Source organism: Humulus lupulus, chromosome 2 (assembly GCF_963169125.1).
Source record: "Humulus lupulus chromosome 2, drHumLupu1.1, whole genome shotgun sequence".
In the NCBI taxonomy this organism is placed as follows: domain Eukaryota; kingdom Viridiplantae; phylum Streptophyta; class Magnoliopsida; order Rosales; family Cannabaceae; genus Humulus; species Humulus lupulus.
Window position 1 is genome coordinate 64,042,299 of NC_084794.1, and position 20,360 is coordinate 64,062,658.

At 33.8% G+C, this 20,360-nt stretch overlaps 2 protein-coding genes and 1 non-coding gene across 3 annotated transcripts; 2 read left to right on the forward strand and 1 right to left on the reverse strand.

Moving 5' to 3' along the window:
• Positions 1-527: 527 nt before the first annotated feature.
• LOC133817929 (cyclic nucleotide-gated ion channel 2) lies at positions 528-4,857 on the forward strand. The gene is made up of 8 exons (XM_062250581.1): positions 528-756; positions 874-1,522; positions 2,528-2,743; positions 2,846-3,162; positions 3,248-3,359; positions 3,450-3,686; positions 3,769-3,855; positions 4,121-4,857. Exons 1-8 carry the CDS (start codon positions 728-730, stop codon positions 4,610-4,612), a joined length of 2,139 nt encoding a protein of 712 aa, XP_062106565.1. The 5' UTR covers positions 528-727; the 3' UTR covers positions 4,613-4,857.
• Positions 4,858-11,221: 6,364 nt separating this feature from the next.
• On the reverse strand, positions 11,222-11,309 carry LOC133820393 (small nucleolar RNA snoR118). Its single transcript, XR_009886805.1, has one exon. It is a non-coding gene; the product is annotated as a small nucleolar RNA snoR118 (small nucleolar RNA).
• A 4,987-nt stretch (positions 11,310-16,296) lies between these two features.
• Positions 16,297-19,653, forward strand: LOC133816077 (phosphatidylinositol 3,4,5-trisphosphate 3-phosphatase and protein-tyrosine-phosphatase PTEN1). Its single transcript, XM_062248756.1, has 8 exons — positions 16,297-16,870; positions 17,109-17,666; positions 17,754-17,930; positions 18,011-18,124; positions 18,222-18,410; positions 18,493-18,753; positions 18,841-18,942; positions 19,063-19,653. Exons 2-8 carry the CDS (start codon positions 17,388-17,390, stop codon positions 19,288-19,290), a joined length of 1,350 nt encoding a protein of 449 aa, XP_062104740.1. The 5' UTR covers positions 16,297-16,870; positions 17,109-17,387; the 3' UTR covers positions 19,291-19,653.
• The last annotated feature ends 707 nt before the right edge of the window (positions 19,654-20,360 follow it).

The following is a 20,360-nucleotide window of genomic DNA, read 5'->3' on the forward strand; positions in this document are numbered from 1 at the left end:
TTATACACTGTTACATGTGTTACACACTAAACCTATAATATACATAATATATATATATATATACCTTGGCTGGTATAATAGACACAGTATTAATGGAAAGTTGGAACTACTGTACGTAAGATCACCCCTAAAAACTTTTGGCCACCTCAGAAAAGTTACATTAGCTTTGAAAACAAAAAAACAGGAATTACTAGCTAAACGATAAACTAGTTAAGATTATATACAATTACACATAAATAAATTGAAGAAGCTGGGGGTACAGTAGTGGTCCCGTCCGGAGTGCTCATTCGTCACTCGATCAGAGACTAGTGGTCCTCATATTATTAGGGCTGAGCCTGATCGAGCGGACAAACTCAGACAGCGGTTGATCGGGTCCCACATTCCCCTCTCCCACGAGACGTTTACGTTCTCAACCAGCTCTCTCTAGCTCTTCAATCTCATGATTCTCTCTCTCTCTCTCTCTCTCTCTCTCTATATATATATATATATGCACATACATGTGCAGCCCTGACAATTAAACCCCTCCCTCCTTCCCACACCCTTTTTCGTAGTTACCACCCTTCTAATAATAGTACTTACCTCTATATCAATAAATGCCCCACCCCTCTCTCTTATAAATAACTCTACTTCATTTATTCTACTCTTCTATTCTTCAATTTCTCTCCAACTTAAACTCGTCTCTCTCTCTCTATTCCATGGTTGTTCCTCATCTTCACCTTCAATTAACATGCCTCTCTCCCACTTCTCCCTCTCAAGGTTCATACATATATAAATATATCATGCATGGTTTTTACTACACGTACCTATATATTAATTGCCTATCTATGTATATATAATAATAATGTTGTTTATGATTTTATATATTGTGTATAGGTGGATTGGAATACAGCGCCAGAGCTCAGGAGGGTCAACTTCACATAGCGACGCCGATGAATACATCAACCCAAACTCCAACACGGTGGAATGCTACGCTTGTACTCAGGTGGGGCTACCGGCGTTCCACTCCACCAGCTGTGACCGAGCCAACCAGCCGCAGTGGGAGGCCTCGGCCGGTTCATCCTTGATCCCAATTCAATCCCGAACCGACCTCAAGAACGACCTCCTCCTCGCTGCCGCCGCCGAAGCCAAGCGACGCCGACTTCCAACCGGGCCGTTCGGCCGCGTGGTCGACCCGCGCAGCAAGCGCGTGCAGAGGTGGAACCGCGCGTTCCTCATGGCGCGAGGGATGGCCCTGGCGGTGGATCCGCTCTTCTTCTACTCGCTCTCCATTGGGCGTGGCGGAACGCCTTGCCTCTACATGGACGGCGGGCTGGCTGCGGTGGTCACTGTGCTCCGCACGTGTCTGGACGCCGTGCATCTCTGCCACCTCTGGCTCCAGTTCCGGCTGGCTTACGTGTCGAGGGACTCCCTCGTGATTGGGTGTGGGAAACTCGTGTGGGATCCACGTGCCATCGCCTCACACTACGTAAGGTCTCTCAAGGGGTTCTGGTTCGATGCCTTCGTTATACTCCCTGTTCCTCAGGTATCAAAGAATAAAGAGTAGTCAATCACTGCATATTTCAGCTCTGTTTCCTTTCAATTATGAAAACACAATTACGATATTACCCACACTGACTGACACAATCTTGCTCCCATTCAATGATTACCACAGAGAAGTGGCACTCATTCATATACATATATATTTTTTATTATTATTATTATTACATATTATCATCATTCTCTTATTTTAATATATTTTTTATATGTCACTTCATCTACCTATTCTGCATGTGTTTGTAGTTGCGGTAAATTAAAAAATAAAATTGAATTGAATTATAACATAAATTTGACAAGTAGCATAACTTTTTCTCCCTTTTACCTTTGTTAATAAAAAAAAGTAACAATAATTCTTTTACCTTATTAAGAGGAGTCTCAACGTCATGATAGGTGAGCATTGAGGTGATCATAATAGTTGTCCAACGATGGAAAAGGACATTAATTCTGGCCTTTTTCAAGAAGTAGGGTGACACGGAAATGAGTCATGGTAGCAAGCTGTGGCCAGAATGATGATACGATAGTAGCTATTTTGGTTTAATTTTTTAGTTGCATGTGAGAGAGTCAACCCAAGGACAAAAAGTTTTGGCAATCTTACCGTTATAAATGACAATGGCTTTTAGTTATATTATGCAAATAAGAGTATGAATGTTACATGTAAGTTGCTCACATGTTCTGTTTTTCATCGTTACTTGTTCGAGTTTGGTGCCAAATGACTTTTTGAGTCTAATAATTCGATGAACTCATAGTAAAAGGGTCAGGTTTTTACCCTCTAGGGTTGGGTTAGATCAAGTAGGTCAACACATGATTTGCTCCAATAATGTTTAAAGTACAACTTCTCTACTAACACTTTGCTTGAATTCCTTCTCTTTATAATATAAAGTTAAAAAATAATTTCAAAGGTGAATTTGTTCTTAGCACTCGTAAATTGCCATTACTAGGCTGTTGTTTGTCAAAGTTTAGCTCACAATAATCTTTTCTTTCTTATTTTCAGGCCGTGTTTTGGTTAGTACTACCAAAACTGATAAGAGAAGAGAGGATTAAACTCATAATGACAATACTTCTGCTGATGTTTTTGTTCCAATTCCTCCCTAAAGTCTATCACTGCATATGTTTAATGAGAAGAATGCAAAAGGTCACGGGATACATATTTGGGACAATTTGGTGGGGTTTTGGTCTCAACCTTATTGCTTACTTCATAGCCTCTCACGTAAGTTTAGTAAACTACTAATCTATCTCCACAAACATAAGATTTTTCAAGACCAACTTCATAACTTGAACTACTTGTGTTTATAAATCTTTTCATATACAGGTTGCTGGAGGATGTTGGTATGTCCTTGCAATACAACGCGTGGCCTCGTGTCTCCGCCAACATTGTGAGCGAAATGTCAACTGTAACCTGTCTTTTTCTTGCAGAGAAGAAATATGTTACCAATTTTTGCTGCCTGCTGGCACAATAGGCAATCCTTGCGGCGGTAACTCGACGACCATTGTTAGAAAGCCACTTTGTTTGGATGTCAATGGGACATTCAACTATGGAATTTATCAGTGGGCACTTCCAGTCATATCTAGTAACTCAGTAGCCGTTAAGATTCTATATCCCATCTTCTGGGGCTTAATGACTCTTAGGTATACTACTATAAATCCTTTGGGGCTTCTCTAATGGTGTTTTGCTTTGAATCTAATAAAGTTTAATGTTTCCTATCATATTCAGTACCTTTGGGAATGATCTTGAACCCACAAGTAACTGGCTGGAAGTGATTTTCAGCATATGCATTGTTCTATCTGGATTACTCCTTTTCACATTACTGATAGGAAACATCCAGGTAAATAGTTGGTAACCTTTTTCTAACTTTTTTTTTCTTTTTGGGATGAAAAATATGAGATTGACTTAGAATTTTCTATGTATGAAAAAGGTGTTTTTGCATGCTGTTATGGCAAAGAAGAGAAAAATGCAGTTAAGATGTCGAGACATGGAATGGTGGATGAAGAGAAGACAGTTGCCATCTCGTCTGAGACAAAGAGTTCGGCGTTTCGAACGCCAAAGATGGGCAGCCTTAGGAGGAGAAGATGCTATGGAATTGCTCAAAGATTTACCAGAAGGTCTCCGGAGAGACATCAAGCGTTATCTTTGTCTTGATCTCATTAAAAAGGTACGTAAATATCTCAACAAATTTATCATAAACTCATGGAAAATAACACTCTTAATTAATATCGATCCCCTCTTTTTTCTAGGTTCCTCTGTTTCATAACTTGGATGATCTTATTCTTGACAACATATGTGATCGAGTTAGACCTCTGGTGTTCACCAAAGATGAAAAGGTTCGAAAACATATATTTCTTCTCTGTTCTTAAGAAAAACACTTACCTTAAGTGCTCAATATAACACGATACGACAAAAGTATAATTGAAAATAAAATAAGTTGTACCAATTGTAGTTTATCATATATTTAGATGTTGGTGGTGCCCGGTAACAACATTCGTCTAGAAAACATTTTGTAAAAAATTATCAGTAACATTATACTTCACCGGTTACTCTATCTTGCAAATACCTAAATCCAACTTTGTTTTTGGGACTACAAAACAGATAATAAGAGAAGGGGACCCTGTGCCAAGAATGATATTCCTGGTCCGGGGACGCATAAAACGTACCCAAAACCTCAGCAAAGGGTTGGTAGCCACGAGCGTGCTTGAGCCAGGTGGGTTCCTGGGGGACGAGCTACTCTCGTGGTGCCTCCGCAGGCCTTTCGTGGACCGTCTACCGGCCTCATCAGCCACATTCACATGCATCGAATCGACCGAGGCGTTCGGCCTAAACTCGGAAGATCTCAAGTACATCACAGACCACTTCCGCTACAAATTCGCCAACCAGAGACTTAAACGAACGGCCAGATACTACTCTTCCAATTGGCGAACATGGGCAGCTGTAAATATACAGCTCGCATGGCGTCGTTACAGGTTGAGGACCAGAGGTCCTGTGATTCCTGCTGTCTCCCATGAAAGTGGAAGCACTGAGCGTCGACTCATGCAGTACGCTGCCATGTTCATGTCACTCAAACCCCACGATCATCTAGAATAATCAAACCTAAACCAAAACCAAAATCAATCAAAATAATTTTTTTCCCTTAGTTCGAGTACTCAAAAAATCATGCTTGTTTAATAAAGTTTTTTCTGTCTTTCTTTCTTTCTAGCTATGTCGAGGTAATCTAATTCTTGCTCACCATGAATTATTGGTGTTCGATCATGTAAAAGAGAAAAACAAATTGAGTCTTTGTTTTTGGTTGTTAATAGTAAATGGTGTGGAGTGGAGGGGTATTATTGACATTTCAAATTCTAAGGTAAATTGTTTATTGGTGCGAGATGAGACATTAAATATGGTTTTGAGTGAAGGAGGGGATAACGTTAGTGTCTTCTTGTGCAACATCACTGATTTGTATTTTATTTCTTTTTTCTCTCTTATTTGATTAGTAAACGACAATGCATCGGTAGTGGGTTGGCTCTTAATCTTGTCGTTTTGCAAATAAAATGACAACCGATGCTGCTGCCGGGAATGTCCTGCTTGCTTCCTCTAACTATCAACTTTTTTTAGTATTTTGTTTTGTTTAGTTCTCAATTATTTGAAAAGTTACTATTATCATCAATTTTGTCAAAATTGGATTGTATAGCTAATAAATGTAATTTGAATTTTAAAAAAAGAAAAAGTAGCAATCATGAAAATCTCTTATCATTTCATGAGTTGTTTAAGTGTAGAAGGAAAATAACAGCACTAAGTTGAAATGAATGACTTAAAAATTGTTAAAACTAGCTAAGCTCTGATTGAAAATAAAAAGGCGCTTGTTTGTTCATGAGATTTTATAAATCAATTCTAGTGAGAAACTTGCTAAAGTTAATGTATGAATTCTGGGACAAAGAAAAAAAAAATTAGGTGGGTTAAGATATATTATTCAAATTTTAAAGTATAACTACTAACAAAATAAAATTACAAAAATTAAGATTAACTCCAACTTATAGTACAAAAATTGAGTCGAACCACCACAAAAATTAGTAATTATTGTATTATATTTTTTTTTCCATCCAACCACAACACTAAAAAAATATATTCTATATTATCATCTCTTTTGTATAAAAAATATGTAGATAACAGAAATTTTTTGTTTTAACAGTTTTTTATTTTTTTTCATTAACTTTAACGGAATATTCTTATATTAACAGAATATTTTTATATTTAACTATAGATTGTAAACATGACTTAAACTTAGATAAAATTAAATAATTAAACAAATTAAAATAAGATATTTTTTATACATTTTACAATGATAATTATTTAAAAATAATAAAACATTTTATAACTTGAATAAAATTTAATTAAACTTAAATTTCACGTATTAAAATAATATCATATTAAATATACAATATAATATATCTACTATCAACTAGCTAGAAACTTAAATTTAAAATTTGCGTATAATTTTAATATTATATTAAACATATAATTTATAATGTCTTGTTGTCACTGCCAAATTCAAAAACTAGAAGAAACATAAACTTAAACAAAAAATAATTAATTAATTAATTAAAATATGATATTTTTAAGATATTTTATGATAATTTAAATAATTAAATAATATTTACTTAAAAATAATAAAGGCATACATATCATTTTTTTCATCTTATAAATTTGTGTGATAGTTTGTTTTTTATTAAATGATTAGAGTTATTTTTCTTCCACAAATTCACCAAAGGACATTGCGAGATACATTAGAAACTAAAAATAGTTTATGCATATATATTATTGTCTAGACTATGACTTTTTATATTCTTATTTTATTTCTATTATTAGTGTCTTTTTAAATATTATTGTAATTTATATATATATGTCATGTAGCCATGTAAATATACATATCTATATCAATTTTGTGTTTATGTCATATATGCATTATAGAACTATTTATATATACTATAGATTTTAAATATTATTGTAATTTATATATATATACTATAGATTATTGATATAAATATTTATATATACTATAGAACTATAATTCATTCTATTATATATATATATATATATTTTTTTTTTAAACAGTGAATGTAACGTCTTTGATAACCAAGACCGTTACACTGTGTGTTTATAAAGGTGTAAGACTTGCTAATCAAGTCATTTAGTTAAAAATGTGACACTAAAACCATAGTCGAATTAGGGTTAAAAGATTTTGGTCATAAAAGATCAATTTCATTTAAATAAACGTTTGATGCACGGGATCCCAAAATCAGGGTTAAAGAACAGTTTACAAAATTTCAAAGGTTATGTACAACCACACACCACTCTAATGGCAAAATAGGCATTTTAGGTCCTTCTATCCATGTATCATCCCTCGGTCGTGGCGGCCGAACAGCCGACTATGTACATTCCGCCCCCAGAGCTCTCCAATTCAGGATTGGTCTAGCTTACCCTTGCCTTTACCTGCACCACGCAGCATCCGTGAGCCAAGACCCAACAAGAAAACCATAATACAGAGCATAACCAATAACACTAATCCAATAACTCACAAAACATTAACCAAATATTCAGTAGACCATAGCATTCACATAAACAGTGATATCAATCAACGAATCAATAACCTATCATTCAGGTAATCAACATGTTGTAATCATCAGATTAACAACTAAAAAAACATATCATGCAATATCCAGGGTCGGCGCCCTTAGGTCGCACCATCTGTTTATCCCGCTGACTCCATCTCACTTAGGGCAAGCTCAGTGATTATATAGTTAACCTCAACTACTAGTGGCTGAACTGCGTCATGTGCACAAATATCAATTCCGGCACTCTTAGGTTGTTTATTTCATGCTCACATGGCATAACACAATCATACAGTATTGTATACAAATATAGGGAACCCTTAGTCCCAACATAGCCACACAAACGGGTGCAGTTTTCTTACATTTGATTCCAAGCGGAGAAAGTGAAATGGTTCCGAGCACAATCCCTAGCCTCGAGCCTTGGCGATAAACCTAGTCACAAGGGCCATTGACTTCCATTAACTTTCAATCAGAAATAAAATACCTAGGGAACAAAACTAACCTCCGAGACCTCAATTTCTACTAAACCGGGTAGTAGAAATTGCCCCGAGCCCCTAGGTTCGAACCCCCGAGCCCTAACAACTCTTAAAACATTTCCAAGACCAAACTTCCCAGGCGGGTCGCAACTTGCCCCAAGTTAGAGAGCAAGCTCTCAAGCCAAAGGGGAGGCGGGTCGCGACTTGGCCAAGCAAGTCGCGGCGCACCCCCAAGTCAGAGAGCTCCCTAGGCCAGAAGGGCCACACGCGTCGCGGCACGCCCTGCGAACCCAGAGAAAACCTGGGTTTTCTCCTCCTTTTCCCAGCCAAGAACACTCAAACTCAGCCCAGAATTCTCCCTCAAAACCTTCCCAATTTAATCACCATACAAGCCACAAACTTAGGAATTAATCACCTACTTTGATCCTAATCAAATTCAGCAGATCTTATCCCCTCACAAGCTTAGCCAAATTCATCACTAAACCCATACTCAAGAACTCAAAATTCAACCTAAACTATTCAACCAACTAAGAAATTTAAAGCAATGTTCTTACCTCAATTGGAGACCCAACTTTCAGTAGAGACTTTCACACCAATCCAGCCCAATTATCTAAATTTTCTTTTGAATTCCAGCTCCAATTCCATCTTAAACCTCCTTAACTTTCTGTCTAAAACTCCAAGCCTCAAGCCACTTTCAACAACCCAATAATTAAACACCAAGGGGAAGAGAGATAAGAGAAATCGTGAGGGTGAAAGAGGGGAAGTGAGCTGAGAGTTTTTCCTTCTTTCTTTCCTTAGACTATTCTCCAACCTTCTCTGTTTTGTCCTAATGAAAAAGGTTGAGTATACCCTTAGTCTTAGGAAATGACCATTTTACCCTCCCAAAATAAAACTAACCTTTAACTTAATCTAGGGGTATAATTGTCTTTTGTTCCCAATTATCACTAATTCGTCAAGTATTCCTAATATTTACCACTTAAATCTCATCATCCAACTAATCACCAATTCTTTACCCAATATCTAATAATCCTCAATATATTTTCTAAGTTCCCAAGAATACCCCCAGGCTCCACCGAGCCGGGTGTAAATCCCCACCGTGACTATTTCATCAAACTGCTCATGATATCGCCCAATAAACTCCTAAGCGGTCGCAGTAGTAATCGAGTTATGTCGTATCCACAGAGAGGTACAATACAAGTAAAAAGAAAGATTAGTAAATTAGAAATAATAAACTTTGAAATAATGTAACTTGGAAAAAGAATATATTTTCTTAAACACTAAATAAACAAAATTGAGAAATTAGAATCAGAAAGAAAATATAGAAGGCATAAGTTTCATTCATGCAAACATATATATATTTTAATAAAATTGATTCATTCTCCTCAACTATAATTCTACACCATTAATTATAGTTGGAAAATATATATAATAAAGATCACCTTAAAATATGTTCTTAATTAAATTATACTAACTTCTAATTTTAAAAACATATCATATTATATACCTTAGAACAACAAAATACCAATGGCAGAATGCAGTAAAAAGCATATAATATAACAAATATCCTAAATTAAATCAAGAGCCTAAATTACATAAGAAGAGCAAGACTAGACTTATGTAAAAGACACTAATAAATTCAGAATAAAAATTAGAAGAAAATAAATTTAATTGTAACAAATATATAGAAATCAAGAACAAAATAAAGAATCAATATATTAAAAATATAATGTGAAACATGAATTTTACTCTAACATTTCCACAAGAGAATTTAGCCTAAAATAGACATTGTTTTCACTCAAAGAAATGTAAAAGAAATGAAAGAAAAATAGGAAAAATAATATTTTTCACTCTAACTATACTCTCCACACTTAATTCCACAATCTCCTCCTTTTTTTCCTACATTTGGCTCTCTATTTATAGTGGAAATAGGACCCAAAATGTGTAAAATCGTGTACAAAATAGTGGGAACGTGGCTACAAAAACTGATGGAAGTGGGGCAAGTAGTGTTGGACCGTGGGGGACAGCTGGGCGACGTGGCAGCAGCTGGTTGGCTCGGCAGGCGGCATGGCAGGCGCGTGGGAGACAGCTACCAGGCGAGTGGGACAGCTGGGGTCTCTTGGTTGGCTCAGCAAGGAGACATGGCAAGTGTGGCAGGCGCATGTCAAGAGGCTTCAAGCGGCTCTGGCTCAGCTGGCTGTGCGGCTCGGCTCGGCTCGGCTCCGTCAGGTGCTGATAGCTGAAGGCTTTGGGCCTGAGCTCGGCCTGGGCTTGGCCTAGGCTTATTTAGGCCATTTCATCTTCAAAAATGTCATGTTTTTCATGATTTCTTCAATTTTAATTCTTTCTTTCTTCTTTCTTTTTCTTCGTGTCAAAATATATTTTATTTCCTGAAGATTAAACACAAATTAAATTAAAATTAATATTTTCAAATATAAAATATATGACAATAAATCCATGAAAATATTAATTAAAACTTAATTAATTTTAAACTTTAAGACTAATAAAATGATACTTTTGAGTACTAATCAGCTCACTAGGACCGTCTCGAGTCATATGCTGCAAATATATCCACATAATAATGTGGTCTCAACAATTTACCACAAATAATAACATTTATGCCCACAACGGGGCCAAAATTACAAATATGCTCATATAAGCTAAACAGGGCCCACATGCATATTAATACTCATAAACTTGTATTTCACATATTCATATAACCATGCTTATCACATAATCATGTATTTAATCTTTTAAATCACACATAAACCAATTATGTAACTTCAATTTATAAATATAGTATATATATTTACTATTTATATGAGATATTATTATTGGTCTACAATTCTATCAATATTGGAGGGATACTATAGATAATACTAATATTGTGTAACTCCTCCCTCTTCCACAAAAGTGGGTACCCTTGGGGCACAACCCCAAAGCTCAAGTCTACTATATATATACATTTACAAATAAGTATTTCAAAGCAACGTGGGATTCTTCCTCTAGCTATTCAATAAAGTATATATATATATATATATTTTTTAACAATTCATATATATATATATATAAGTTCCAACAGACACAATTATATTTGCAATACAAACAATCAGAAATAAACTATTTTAGTGAATATGTAAACTACTGGAAATGACAAAATGTCATCATAAAAAGTCAGACATGATCTAAGGATAAGGTATGAAGTAATAGATGTGACCAACCAATGATTTAACAAAAAGACATTATAGAAGCAACAAGAGCAACCCATTAAATGTAACCAATGTAATATTAGAAATAAGCCCCCCACATCTCATAGCTATATTAGATAATCAACAATGTTAACCACATATTTTTCATCAAAGCCCAGAGAAGTAAAGAAAGAAAGAAAGCGAGAAAGTGATAAAGATGGTTGTGGTGGTGGTGGTGATGAGGCAGCAAAGATGTAAAGGGCAATGATGAAAAACTAAGGAGAATTTGTTTCCAACAATGAGTATTTCCATCACAGGGCAAGATCACTATCATACATGCTATGAACATCTTAAGAATTCAGCTGAAAGATCAGTGAGTGAACAATACAGTGCATAAAACAACACGAAAATGAACCGAAGTTCGTCCTTTTAAAAGGATATACGTGATTAGATAAAGCTTTCTAGGCTGGATGTCCATCAATTAACGCAGTAAGAAAACTGCTCAGAACCCAGTGCATTTATCATCATTCCTTCCTAAAAAATAACCCATATATAGAGCAAAGAACAACAAAAAAATGGAAAGAGAGAGGTTCAAAATAGGAGTAAAAATAGACATTTTATGAAAACTAGTATTTAGCAAAATAACTTTTCAAATATTTTTATTTTCAAAATGACCATCTTTTTAAATTAACTTAATGAAACTTAAATAACATTAACTTAATCTTTTTTTTTATGTTTCTATTGAAATAGATTGAAAAGAAAAAAGAAATCCTAGGAGAGATAAATACTTTTGCTCCAGCTCTCTTGAACTTCCTACACCTCTTCTCAACTTCTCTTTACTCTCTATCATCTCCATTTCACTTCTATACTTTAATGAGTGTTCACATTTTCTTATTTTTGTTGGACATTTAAGATTTCACTCACTCTCCATCTACAATTATAAATTTCATTCAACATTACCTAAGAAAATCAAGAATTAAAAAGGAAGAACTAATTTTCATCCAACAAGATAAAGGCTAGTAATTGACTTGAATCTCATGTTGGTATTCATCGTTTACAATTATATAACTATATTTAGCATAAATTTCAATTTTTTCAGCCAAAAAATGAAATTCTTGTATGAAAACAATTTTAACTCGAGGTTGAAGACTACCTATAAATAAGCGACCTTGTGCGACCCATTTGAGATGCTTAGTGAAATTTTTGGTGATGCCCAATTGCACTGAGTGACCATGTTTGATTTATGAGGTCACCAATGGTCGCTTTGTGTGTTTTAAAATGTACTTGAATGGTTTTAAAGTGATTATAAGCTATTTGATATGGTATTTTTATTTTATACATGTTAATTAAAGTATTTAACTTTGTGACATGTATGAATTACACATTTATTTGCATGGACTATAATGATGAGTGAAATTTGTAGATAACTGTATTTGGGAATAGTTTGGTACTAGTTATAACAATTGCTTTTTGGTTGATAACAATATCAAGTTTCATCAATTACTAAAATATTTAATAGAAAGGCACAAATACATATGCAACCCTATGCGACCATACATGTGATCCTATACAACCCTATGCGGCCGTATTGATTTAATAAGACATGATATGATTTAATCATTGAATTGCATTATACAAGTATTTTTATTAATAATTTGACCACTTAATTAGAGTGATTTCATCATTGAATTGCATTATACATATCATTTAATTAACAATTTAACCATGTAATAACACTATATAAGAGATTTCATCATTCAATTATATTATAGAAGTTCAATAATTAATAATTTGACTATTAAATTAAGGGTGTATACATTTTTAGACCCTGTGTTTTGCCTTATTATCTGTTTAGACCCTGTGTTTTGACAAATTATTTTTTGGACTTTGTGTTTTATAAAATGGTTCAAATAGGCCCCTAAACCTGATTTTGATTAACAAAAAATTGAGTATAACAACACAGTTCTTTGGTAGAATGACTGTATTTTTGTTCTGAGTTGTTAGTTTGATGAATTATTTGTGATTTTAGTTAAAAAAAACTTTTATCAAAATCGGGTTTAAGGGTCTATTTGAACTATTTTAGAAAATATAGGGTCTAAAAAGTAATTTGTCAAAATACAGAGTCCAAACAGGTAATGAGACAAAACACAGGGTCTAAAAATGTATAAACTCTTAAATTAACCTATGAGTAATTTTATTATTGAATCGCATTATATAAGTCATTTTATTAATAATTTGAGTATTTAATTACACTATATGAGTTATTTCATCATTTGATTACATCGTATAAGTCATTTAATTAATAATTTAACCATTTAATTACACTATATAAAAGACTTCATTCTTCAATTACATTATATAAGTCATTTTATTAATAATTTGACTATTTAGTTACATTATATGAGATATTTCACCAATAAATTACAATATATATAGGTCCAATTTCATCATTAAATTATATTATATAAGTGATTTCATCATTTAATTAGATTATTCTAAGCGACACACATGGTCTTTTAGGGTGGCTTAGCATAATTTCAATGTCTCTTAGTGCAAATTCATAGTTGTTAATATTATTCTAAGCGACCCTCAGGGTCTTTTAAGGTTGTTCAGTGCAATTTCATGATTGACTAGTGCAATTTCAAGGCGCTAATATTATTTCAAGCGACCTTCAAGATCTATTAGGCTCGTTTAGTGTAATTTCATGGTCGCTTAGTGCAAATTCAGGGTTGTTAATATTATTCTAAGGGACCCTCAGGGTCTTTGAGGGTCGCTTAGTTTAATTTTAGAGTCGCTTAGTGCAAATTCAGGGTGCTAATATTTTTCTAAGCGACCCTCAGGGTCTTTTAGTGTAATTTTAGGGTCACTCAGTGCAAATTCAATGTACTAATATTATTCTAAGTGACCCTCAGGGTCTTTTAGTGTAATTTCATCAGGGTCGCTTAGTGCAAATTCAGGGTTGCTAATATTATTCTAAGCGGCCTTCAAGGTCTTTTAGTGTAATTTCTGAGTTGATTAGTACAAATTTGGGATTGCTAATATATTATTCTAAGTGACCCTCAGGGTCTTTTGGGATCGTTGAGTGTAATTTTAGGGTCGTTTAGTACAAATTCAGGATTAATTACACTATATAAAAGACTTCATTCTTCAATTACATTATATAAGTCATTTTATTAATAATTTGACTATTTAGTTACATTATATGAGATATTTCACCAATAAATTACAATATATATAGGTCCAATTTCATCATTAAATTATATTATATAAGTGATTTCATCATTTAATTAGATTATTCTAAGCGACACACATGGTCTTTTAGGGTGGCTTAGCATAATTTCAATGTCTCTTAGTGCAAATTCATAGTTGTTAATATTATTCTAAGCGACCCTCAGGGTCTTTTAAGGTTGTTCAGTGCAATTTCATGATTGACTAGTGCAATTTCAAGGCGCTAATATTATTTCAAGCGACCTTCAAGATCTATTAGGCTCGTTTAGTGTAATTTCATGGTCGCTTAGTGCAAATTCAGGATTGTTAATATTATTCTAAGGGACCCTCAGGGTCTTTGAGGGTCGCTTAGTTTAATTTTAGAGTCGCTTAGTGCAAATTCAGGGTGCTAATATTTTTCTAAGCGACCCTCAGGGTCTTTTAGTGTAATTTTAGGGTCACTCAGTGCAAATTCAATGTACTAATATTATTCTAAGCGACCCTCAAGGTCTTTTAGTGTAATTTCATCAGGGTCGCTTAGTGCAAATTCAGGGTTGCTAATATTATTCTAAGCGGCCTTCAAGGTCTTTTAGTGTAATTTCTGAGTTGATTAGTACAAATTTGGGATTGCTAATATATTATTCTAAGTGACCCTCAGGGTCTTTTGGGATCGTTGAGTGTAATTTTAGGGTCGTTTAGTACAAATTCAGGATTACTTATATTATTCTAAGTGGCCCTCAGGGTCCTTTAGGGTCATTTAGTGTAATTTCAAGGCCGCTTCGTATAAATTCAGGGCTGCTAATAATATTCTAAGCAACCCTCATGGTTTTTTAATATAATTTTAGGATCGCTTAGTACAATTACATTTAATAATAATACTCACATCAACCAAAAAGTCATTGTTGCAACCACTTCCAAACCATTTTCAAGTGTTGTTATCATTCAAGTTCACTTTAAATACACCAAGCAACCTTAAGGGAACCAATGAATTAAACAGGGTCATTTGGTACGTTTCGTCTTAAAATTGCACTAAGCGACCATGTGCGACCCTCTGCGACCCACAAGGTTGCTTAGTGTAATTTTCAGCAATGGAAAATTACACTAAACGACCTTGTTGGGTCGCATAGGATTGCTTATTTGCAGGTCGTCTTCAACCTCAATTACCGATTTTCACACCAAATTTTCATTTTTTTTGCAATTTTTTTAAAATTTATGCTTAGGATAGTTATATAATCCAATACAATGAATGCCCAATAATTAAATATGAGTTTGAAGTTGATTAATGATTACTAATCTTTACAATAATTGAATGGAAATCTCCCTTCTTTAATGGTTTCTTATTTTTATTTTTAGTAAATTTTGGCTGAAATTTATAAGTGTAGAGGCGAAGATGAGTGATATCTTAAGAGCCCAAAAAAAATGTCCATTGAAAAAGATAGTTGAGATGGAGTTGAAGAGAAAGTGGGGAGAGAGAAGGATACATTAAGAGAGGTTGGGTCTTCCTCTAGGGTTTTTTTCTTAATTATTTTTTTGTTAGCTAGTTTTTTGTTTAAATGTTAATTAAATGTCTAATCTTCACTTTTTAAAATTTGAATATGTGAAAAAAAAGGTTAGTTTGCAAATTTTGGTTTCTGATGTGATCATTCCACCAATTCCTCTCAAAATAGAGCCATAATCTGTCCTCCTACAAGACACTAAAATAATCATTTTGATAATCTAATCAATACCCAGAAAGGAAAATTCAACGGTTTCACAAAGCAATTTAAAACTGGCCAGGAGCTATTCATTCTAAAATGTGTATTAAAAAAAATACACACATGTAAAAGGCCCTCAGATCTCATTTCTTTAAAAGACTCATACGCGGAAGAAGCTAATGGGTGTTCTTCGGAAGCCCCAACACGCCACCACCGTACCACCTGCAGGGAATGCATTATTTTCTACTCTTTTTTTAACAAACAATTATTAGCATATATCCCACTCGGAAAAATTGTTGGCTAGTGACTTAAATCACTCACTATCTATAGTCACTTTTATTATTTTATTTTTTACATTAATAAGATGTAACTCCATTTTATTAATATAATTGTATATAATGTAGTTATATAATATTTCTAGTAAATTTTGGATAATTTATGATGCCGAAATTAAAATTAATTAGCTTATTACACACGTGTTTATTTTAATATTTATACGTGTGTGCAATAACACTATTTGAATTCTTATCTGTGGGATATCCCTGCAACTATATTATACATCTAAAAAATAAAATTATAACTTATTTATATACCAAAAATATATATAAGATGGTAACCTATTTGTAAGTTATCAAGCTTAAAAAGTTATTAACTTTATATTAAAAAGTGTACATATAATAGGATGGCAAATTTGATTTTGAAGTTTGTTTTGGTGCACACTTGAAAATGTGACATTAAATATAATTCCAAATTTCTAATAAAACGCTTATAAAAAAAGAATAATTCAAATAAGACGAAATTGATTTTGTGAATAGAGAATTCTTCTCTTCAAAAAAGAATAAAAAAAAAAAAATAAGAGCCGAAAATTAGAATTTCAGTTACACGAAGACAAGTCATAGACTCCCGCCAAATTTAACTGCCTTCCAAACTAGATGTACCTAAATACCATTAGCGTTGCCTCTAAATTCTAGCCATATATGTCTCCCAAAATACCTAATCTGGAACACATTTTTTTACATCCGATTTAACCTCAGATTTTCTCATTCAATCCAAGAAAATTGAAAAAAAAAATAAAACATATCAATCCACCTGAAATCATAACTAAATCTCTATCTAGGTTTTATGATTTCCCCAATTTTTATATTGGGGATTGTTCTTTCACATGTGAACTCTCCCACCTCCATTTTATCAGGTACATATTTTCTAAGCCATGATTATTATTTGTTTGGTTGAAAGAGAAAAAGGAAAGAAAACGAATTAAATTGCGTATTATGATATTTCTTTTAGAAGGATTTTGAGTTTTTCATCATCAACATAATTACAAAAGCAAGAAATAGTTGTTATGTTTTGTGTTTTTATTTCATTTTTCATGTAAAACATGGGCATGAGGCATGATTATTTATTTTGCGAATGGTGTCAATCTGCTGCAGATGTCTAATGATGTATTTAATTATATGAAAAAAGAGAAGGAATGCGCAGAAAAGCTCAAGCTGCTCCAAACAAGTGATTTAAAGATGATCATCATATAAAATTTTGGTCAAGTTTGCTGCTGTAGCTTGTGCCCTCAAAAATTTCATATCATGGTCTTAATATCATATTCCATTGATCTCTTGCACTAAGAATCAGGCTCCATGATTGGATAAGAACCAGCCGTCAAAAATGTACTTAATCTTCCAACAGGTTTTTAATTAGCTTGTGGTTTGGATCAAATGGGATTAAACTTTTCCAAGCAAGAGGCAATTTTGAAGGAAGATCTAGGCTTACAACATCATGTCATCAATTATCTCAGCAAAAGCCTTTATATTCGCAACTTGGTATCGCGACAACGAAGGAGGATGCTCGTTGAGGGCTATGATCTTGACATGTCTTACATTACAGATCGTCTACTGGCCATGTCCTTTCCTGCAGAACGCATGAGAGCCATGTTTCGCAATCCCCTTTGGCAAGTCAAGTCTGTTCTTGACATGAGACATTATGAACATTACAAGGTCCACCATCACATTTTCTAGCACAAATCCTTTGTTTTTCTAATCTTTTCATGGTACATAAAATCTTATTCTGATGCTATTTGACAGATCTACAACCTTTGTATAGAAGAAAACTATGATCCATCTCACTTTCATGGCCGTGTAGAGGCATTTCCTTTCGATGATAACCATGTTCCTCAGCTTGAAATGATCAAGCTTTTCTGTGAAAATGTGTCTTCTTGGCTTTCATCTGACCCCAAAAACATTGCTGTTATACACTGCATGGTATATATTTATATATGCCTGGCTAATTTTCTCTGTAGTCTTCAATTGTTCCCAAACTTTATATTGTAATCCATTTTCAGGCAGGCAAAGGTAGAACAGGCCTAATGGTATGTTCCTACCTAGTTTACAGTGGGATGTCTGCAGAGGATGCTCTTCAACTTTATGCTCATAAAAGAACAACAAACAATGAAGGAGTAAGTACTTAACATAGTAGTGTTACTTCAAACATAACTAAAGTAATGCAACTAAGAAAGATATATAACAGAACATGAATTTGTATCGGTTGAACAGGTCTCAATACCAAGCCAGCGTCGTTATGTGAGTTATTGGTCAAATGCACTGTCATTTCCAAAAGGGGTTGGAAATGGACCTCCAGTTGTGAGCTTACCTCAGCCATGTAGCAGAGAATTGCGCCGAATTCGACTCTACGACACACTCAACATGGACTCAGTGTACTTTGTTGTATCAGAGTTGCAAGAGGTTTTGTCTTTCACTTTTGGTATCCAGAAATCTCATTTCACTAGCTTTAATAATTTACATCCAAAACATGTAATATGTTTAGGTAGCTGGTCAGCTGTACCGTCCATCAGTAGAAGTTGCTAGGAGCTGCTGCAGACAAATAAGGAAAGGATACCAAAGGACTGACAGCCTTAGGTATTTCCTCAATTTCATTGGAAGTGATGAAGAAGAGAAGCCGCAACAAGAAGATCATCCAGATCTAGTTCTGGACCAAAAGCCTCCTCAAGTTGTCCAAATGGATACTGAGAGTCCTGTGCTGTACCAAAAGGCCTGCCTTGAATGTTATCTACTAAAACCTGTGCAAGTAAGTGCACCAAAAAATGAATGACCTATTCCATTTTATACTATAGAGCACTAATTATTGTAGAAGAAATGTTTAATGATGAGACAGGTTACAGGAGATGTGCGTGTTATATTTAATCAAAAAATGAATGGAGGGCGTCTCTTCTATGTTTGCTTCAATACAGCTTTCATTAGGAACAGCCTTCTACAGGTGCTGTTAGAACTATTTTATATATAATTCCCTATTATTCTCACCTTACATAGTACAAATTCATTTTACTTCTGTATATGTAAATATATAAGTGTATAACATATGCTTAAACTGTAACAGTTGGGTGTTCGAGAGTTGGATAAAGTTGGAAGCAAAGGAAGATCAATATGTGGTCCTGCCTTTTGCCTTGAGTTGCTATTTGGTCCTGCTAATGCAAAGCATACATGCTCAACCTGTCCATCTGATGATGATGAAATTGATAATCATGATAACAACAACAATGATGATTATGATGAATCTGGCAATGCCTTTGGAATCTCTGAAGAGACTCTTGATAGAGAATTTTAAAAGACAAGAGAATGAGAGAGAGAGCTGATTTGGTCTCCAAATTTGTGATCTAACTAAGTGGTCTGTCTGTCTGTCTATATTCTGATACTTTATTATACACCAAATTTAACAATTTAAAACCGAACATGTAGCTTGATCATCAAGTTGTCTTTGAAAGTTTTGTACTGTAGGACTTAGAGCCATTTTGCAGAAGATCATGAGATATTCTCATTTTAAAACTCACTCAATCTGTTTTTGGGTTCTGAAATGCATGTTACAAACAACTATCTTTATTAGCCGAGGTCAGAGAAAAATGGGGAGGGCTTCGCACCCGAGACTTATTTGTTATTTGTATAAGTTGGATGCCATCCACACCATATGAAAGAATAGGTCACTTTTAACAATTGTTAATATCTATTATATCAATTTAACTTTTGTATGTACATTTTTATTCTCAATTCTTGTTTTTTCATAGATTCGATGGAATATAACTGCTCTTCTATGTTTCTTAATCTTCATTTGATACTTATATTGATATATTGTGACATTGACATTTTTGTTAGCCAATTCCTTCGGGTTTTTTCTGATTGGATAGTTGGCTATGATATTATCAATTTTGGGCGCAGGAAGCATCAAGGCACATATTCAATTTATTTTGCAAGAACTCAACTCTGGTTTTATCTGTTATTGGCAGCAAAAACTTCCCAACTAATGAAGTTTGATTTAACAGAGATTAAATCTAGTACTCTGTTTTGTTCTGTTATATAAAGTTTTGTTGAATGAAGTTGATAATTATTTGGCCACTTTTGAAGCATTACTCTTGAAGCATTGCCATCAACAAGATAAGTTTTTCCTAATGACAGTGCTTGAAAACGATTTCTTAGTTTTTTTTATTGGAGATATTTATTATTTTGACCTAACTATATTAATGTTAAAATATAATATATATTAATATTTACAAATTTCTTATTTAACTTTAATTTGAAATAGACTCATAGTTGGTTTTTTCACATTTAATATTTAATCTCTCTACTTTTATTAAAAAAAAAATTGACTATTTTTTAAAATTAAGTATATATATTTATATACAT

Excerpts from the sequence above, each read along its gene's own strand:
- LOC133816077 (XM_062248756.1), top strand. The coding sequence starts at position 17,388 with ATGGGATTAAACTTTTCCAAGCAAGAGGCAATTTTGAAGGAAGATCTA. Across the intron at positions 17,931-18,010 it reads TTGCTGTTATACACTGCATG|GCAGGCAAAGGTAGAACAGG; the intron begins GTATATATTTAT and ends ATCCATTTTCAG. Across the intron at positions 18,411-18,492 it reads TTGTATCAGAGTTGCAAGAG|GTAGCTGGTCAGCTGTACCG; the intron begins GTTTTGTCTTTC and ends TAATATGTTTAG.
- LOC133817929 (XM_062250581.1), top strand. The coding sequence starts at position 728 with ATGCCTCTCTCCCACTTCTCCCTCTCAAG. Across the intron at positions 3,163-3,247 it reads TGGGGCTTAATGACTCTTAG|TACCTTTGGGAATGATCTTG; the intron begins GTATACTACTAT and ends TATCATATTCAG. Across the intron at positions 3,360-3,449 it reads TACTGATAGGAAACATCCAG|GTGTTTTTGCATGCTGTTAT; the intron begins GTAAATAGTTGG and ends TGTATGAAAAAG.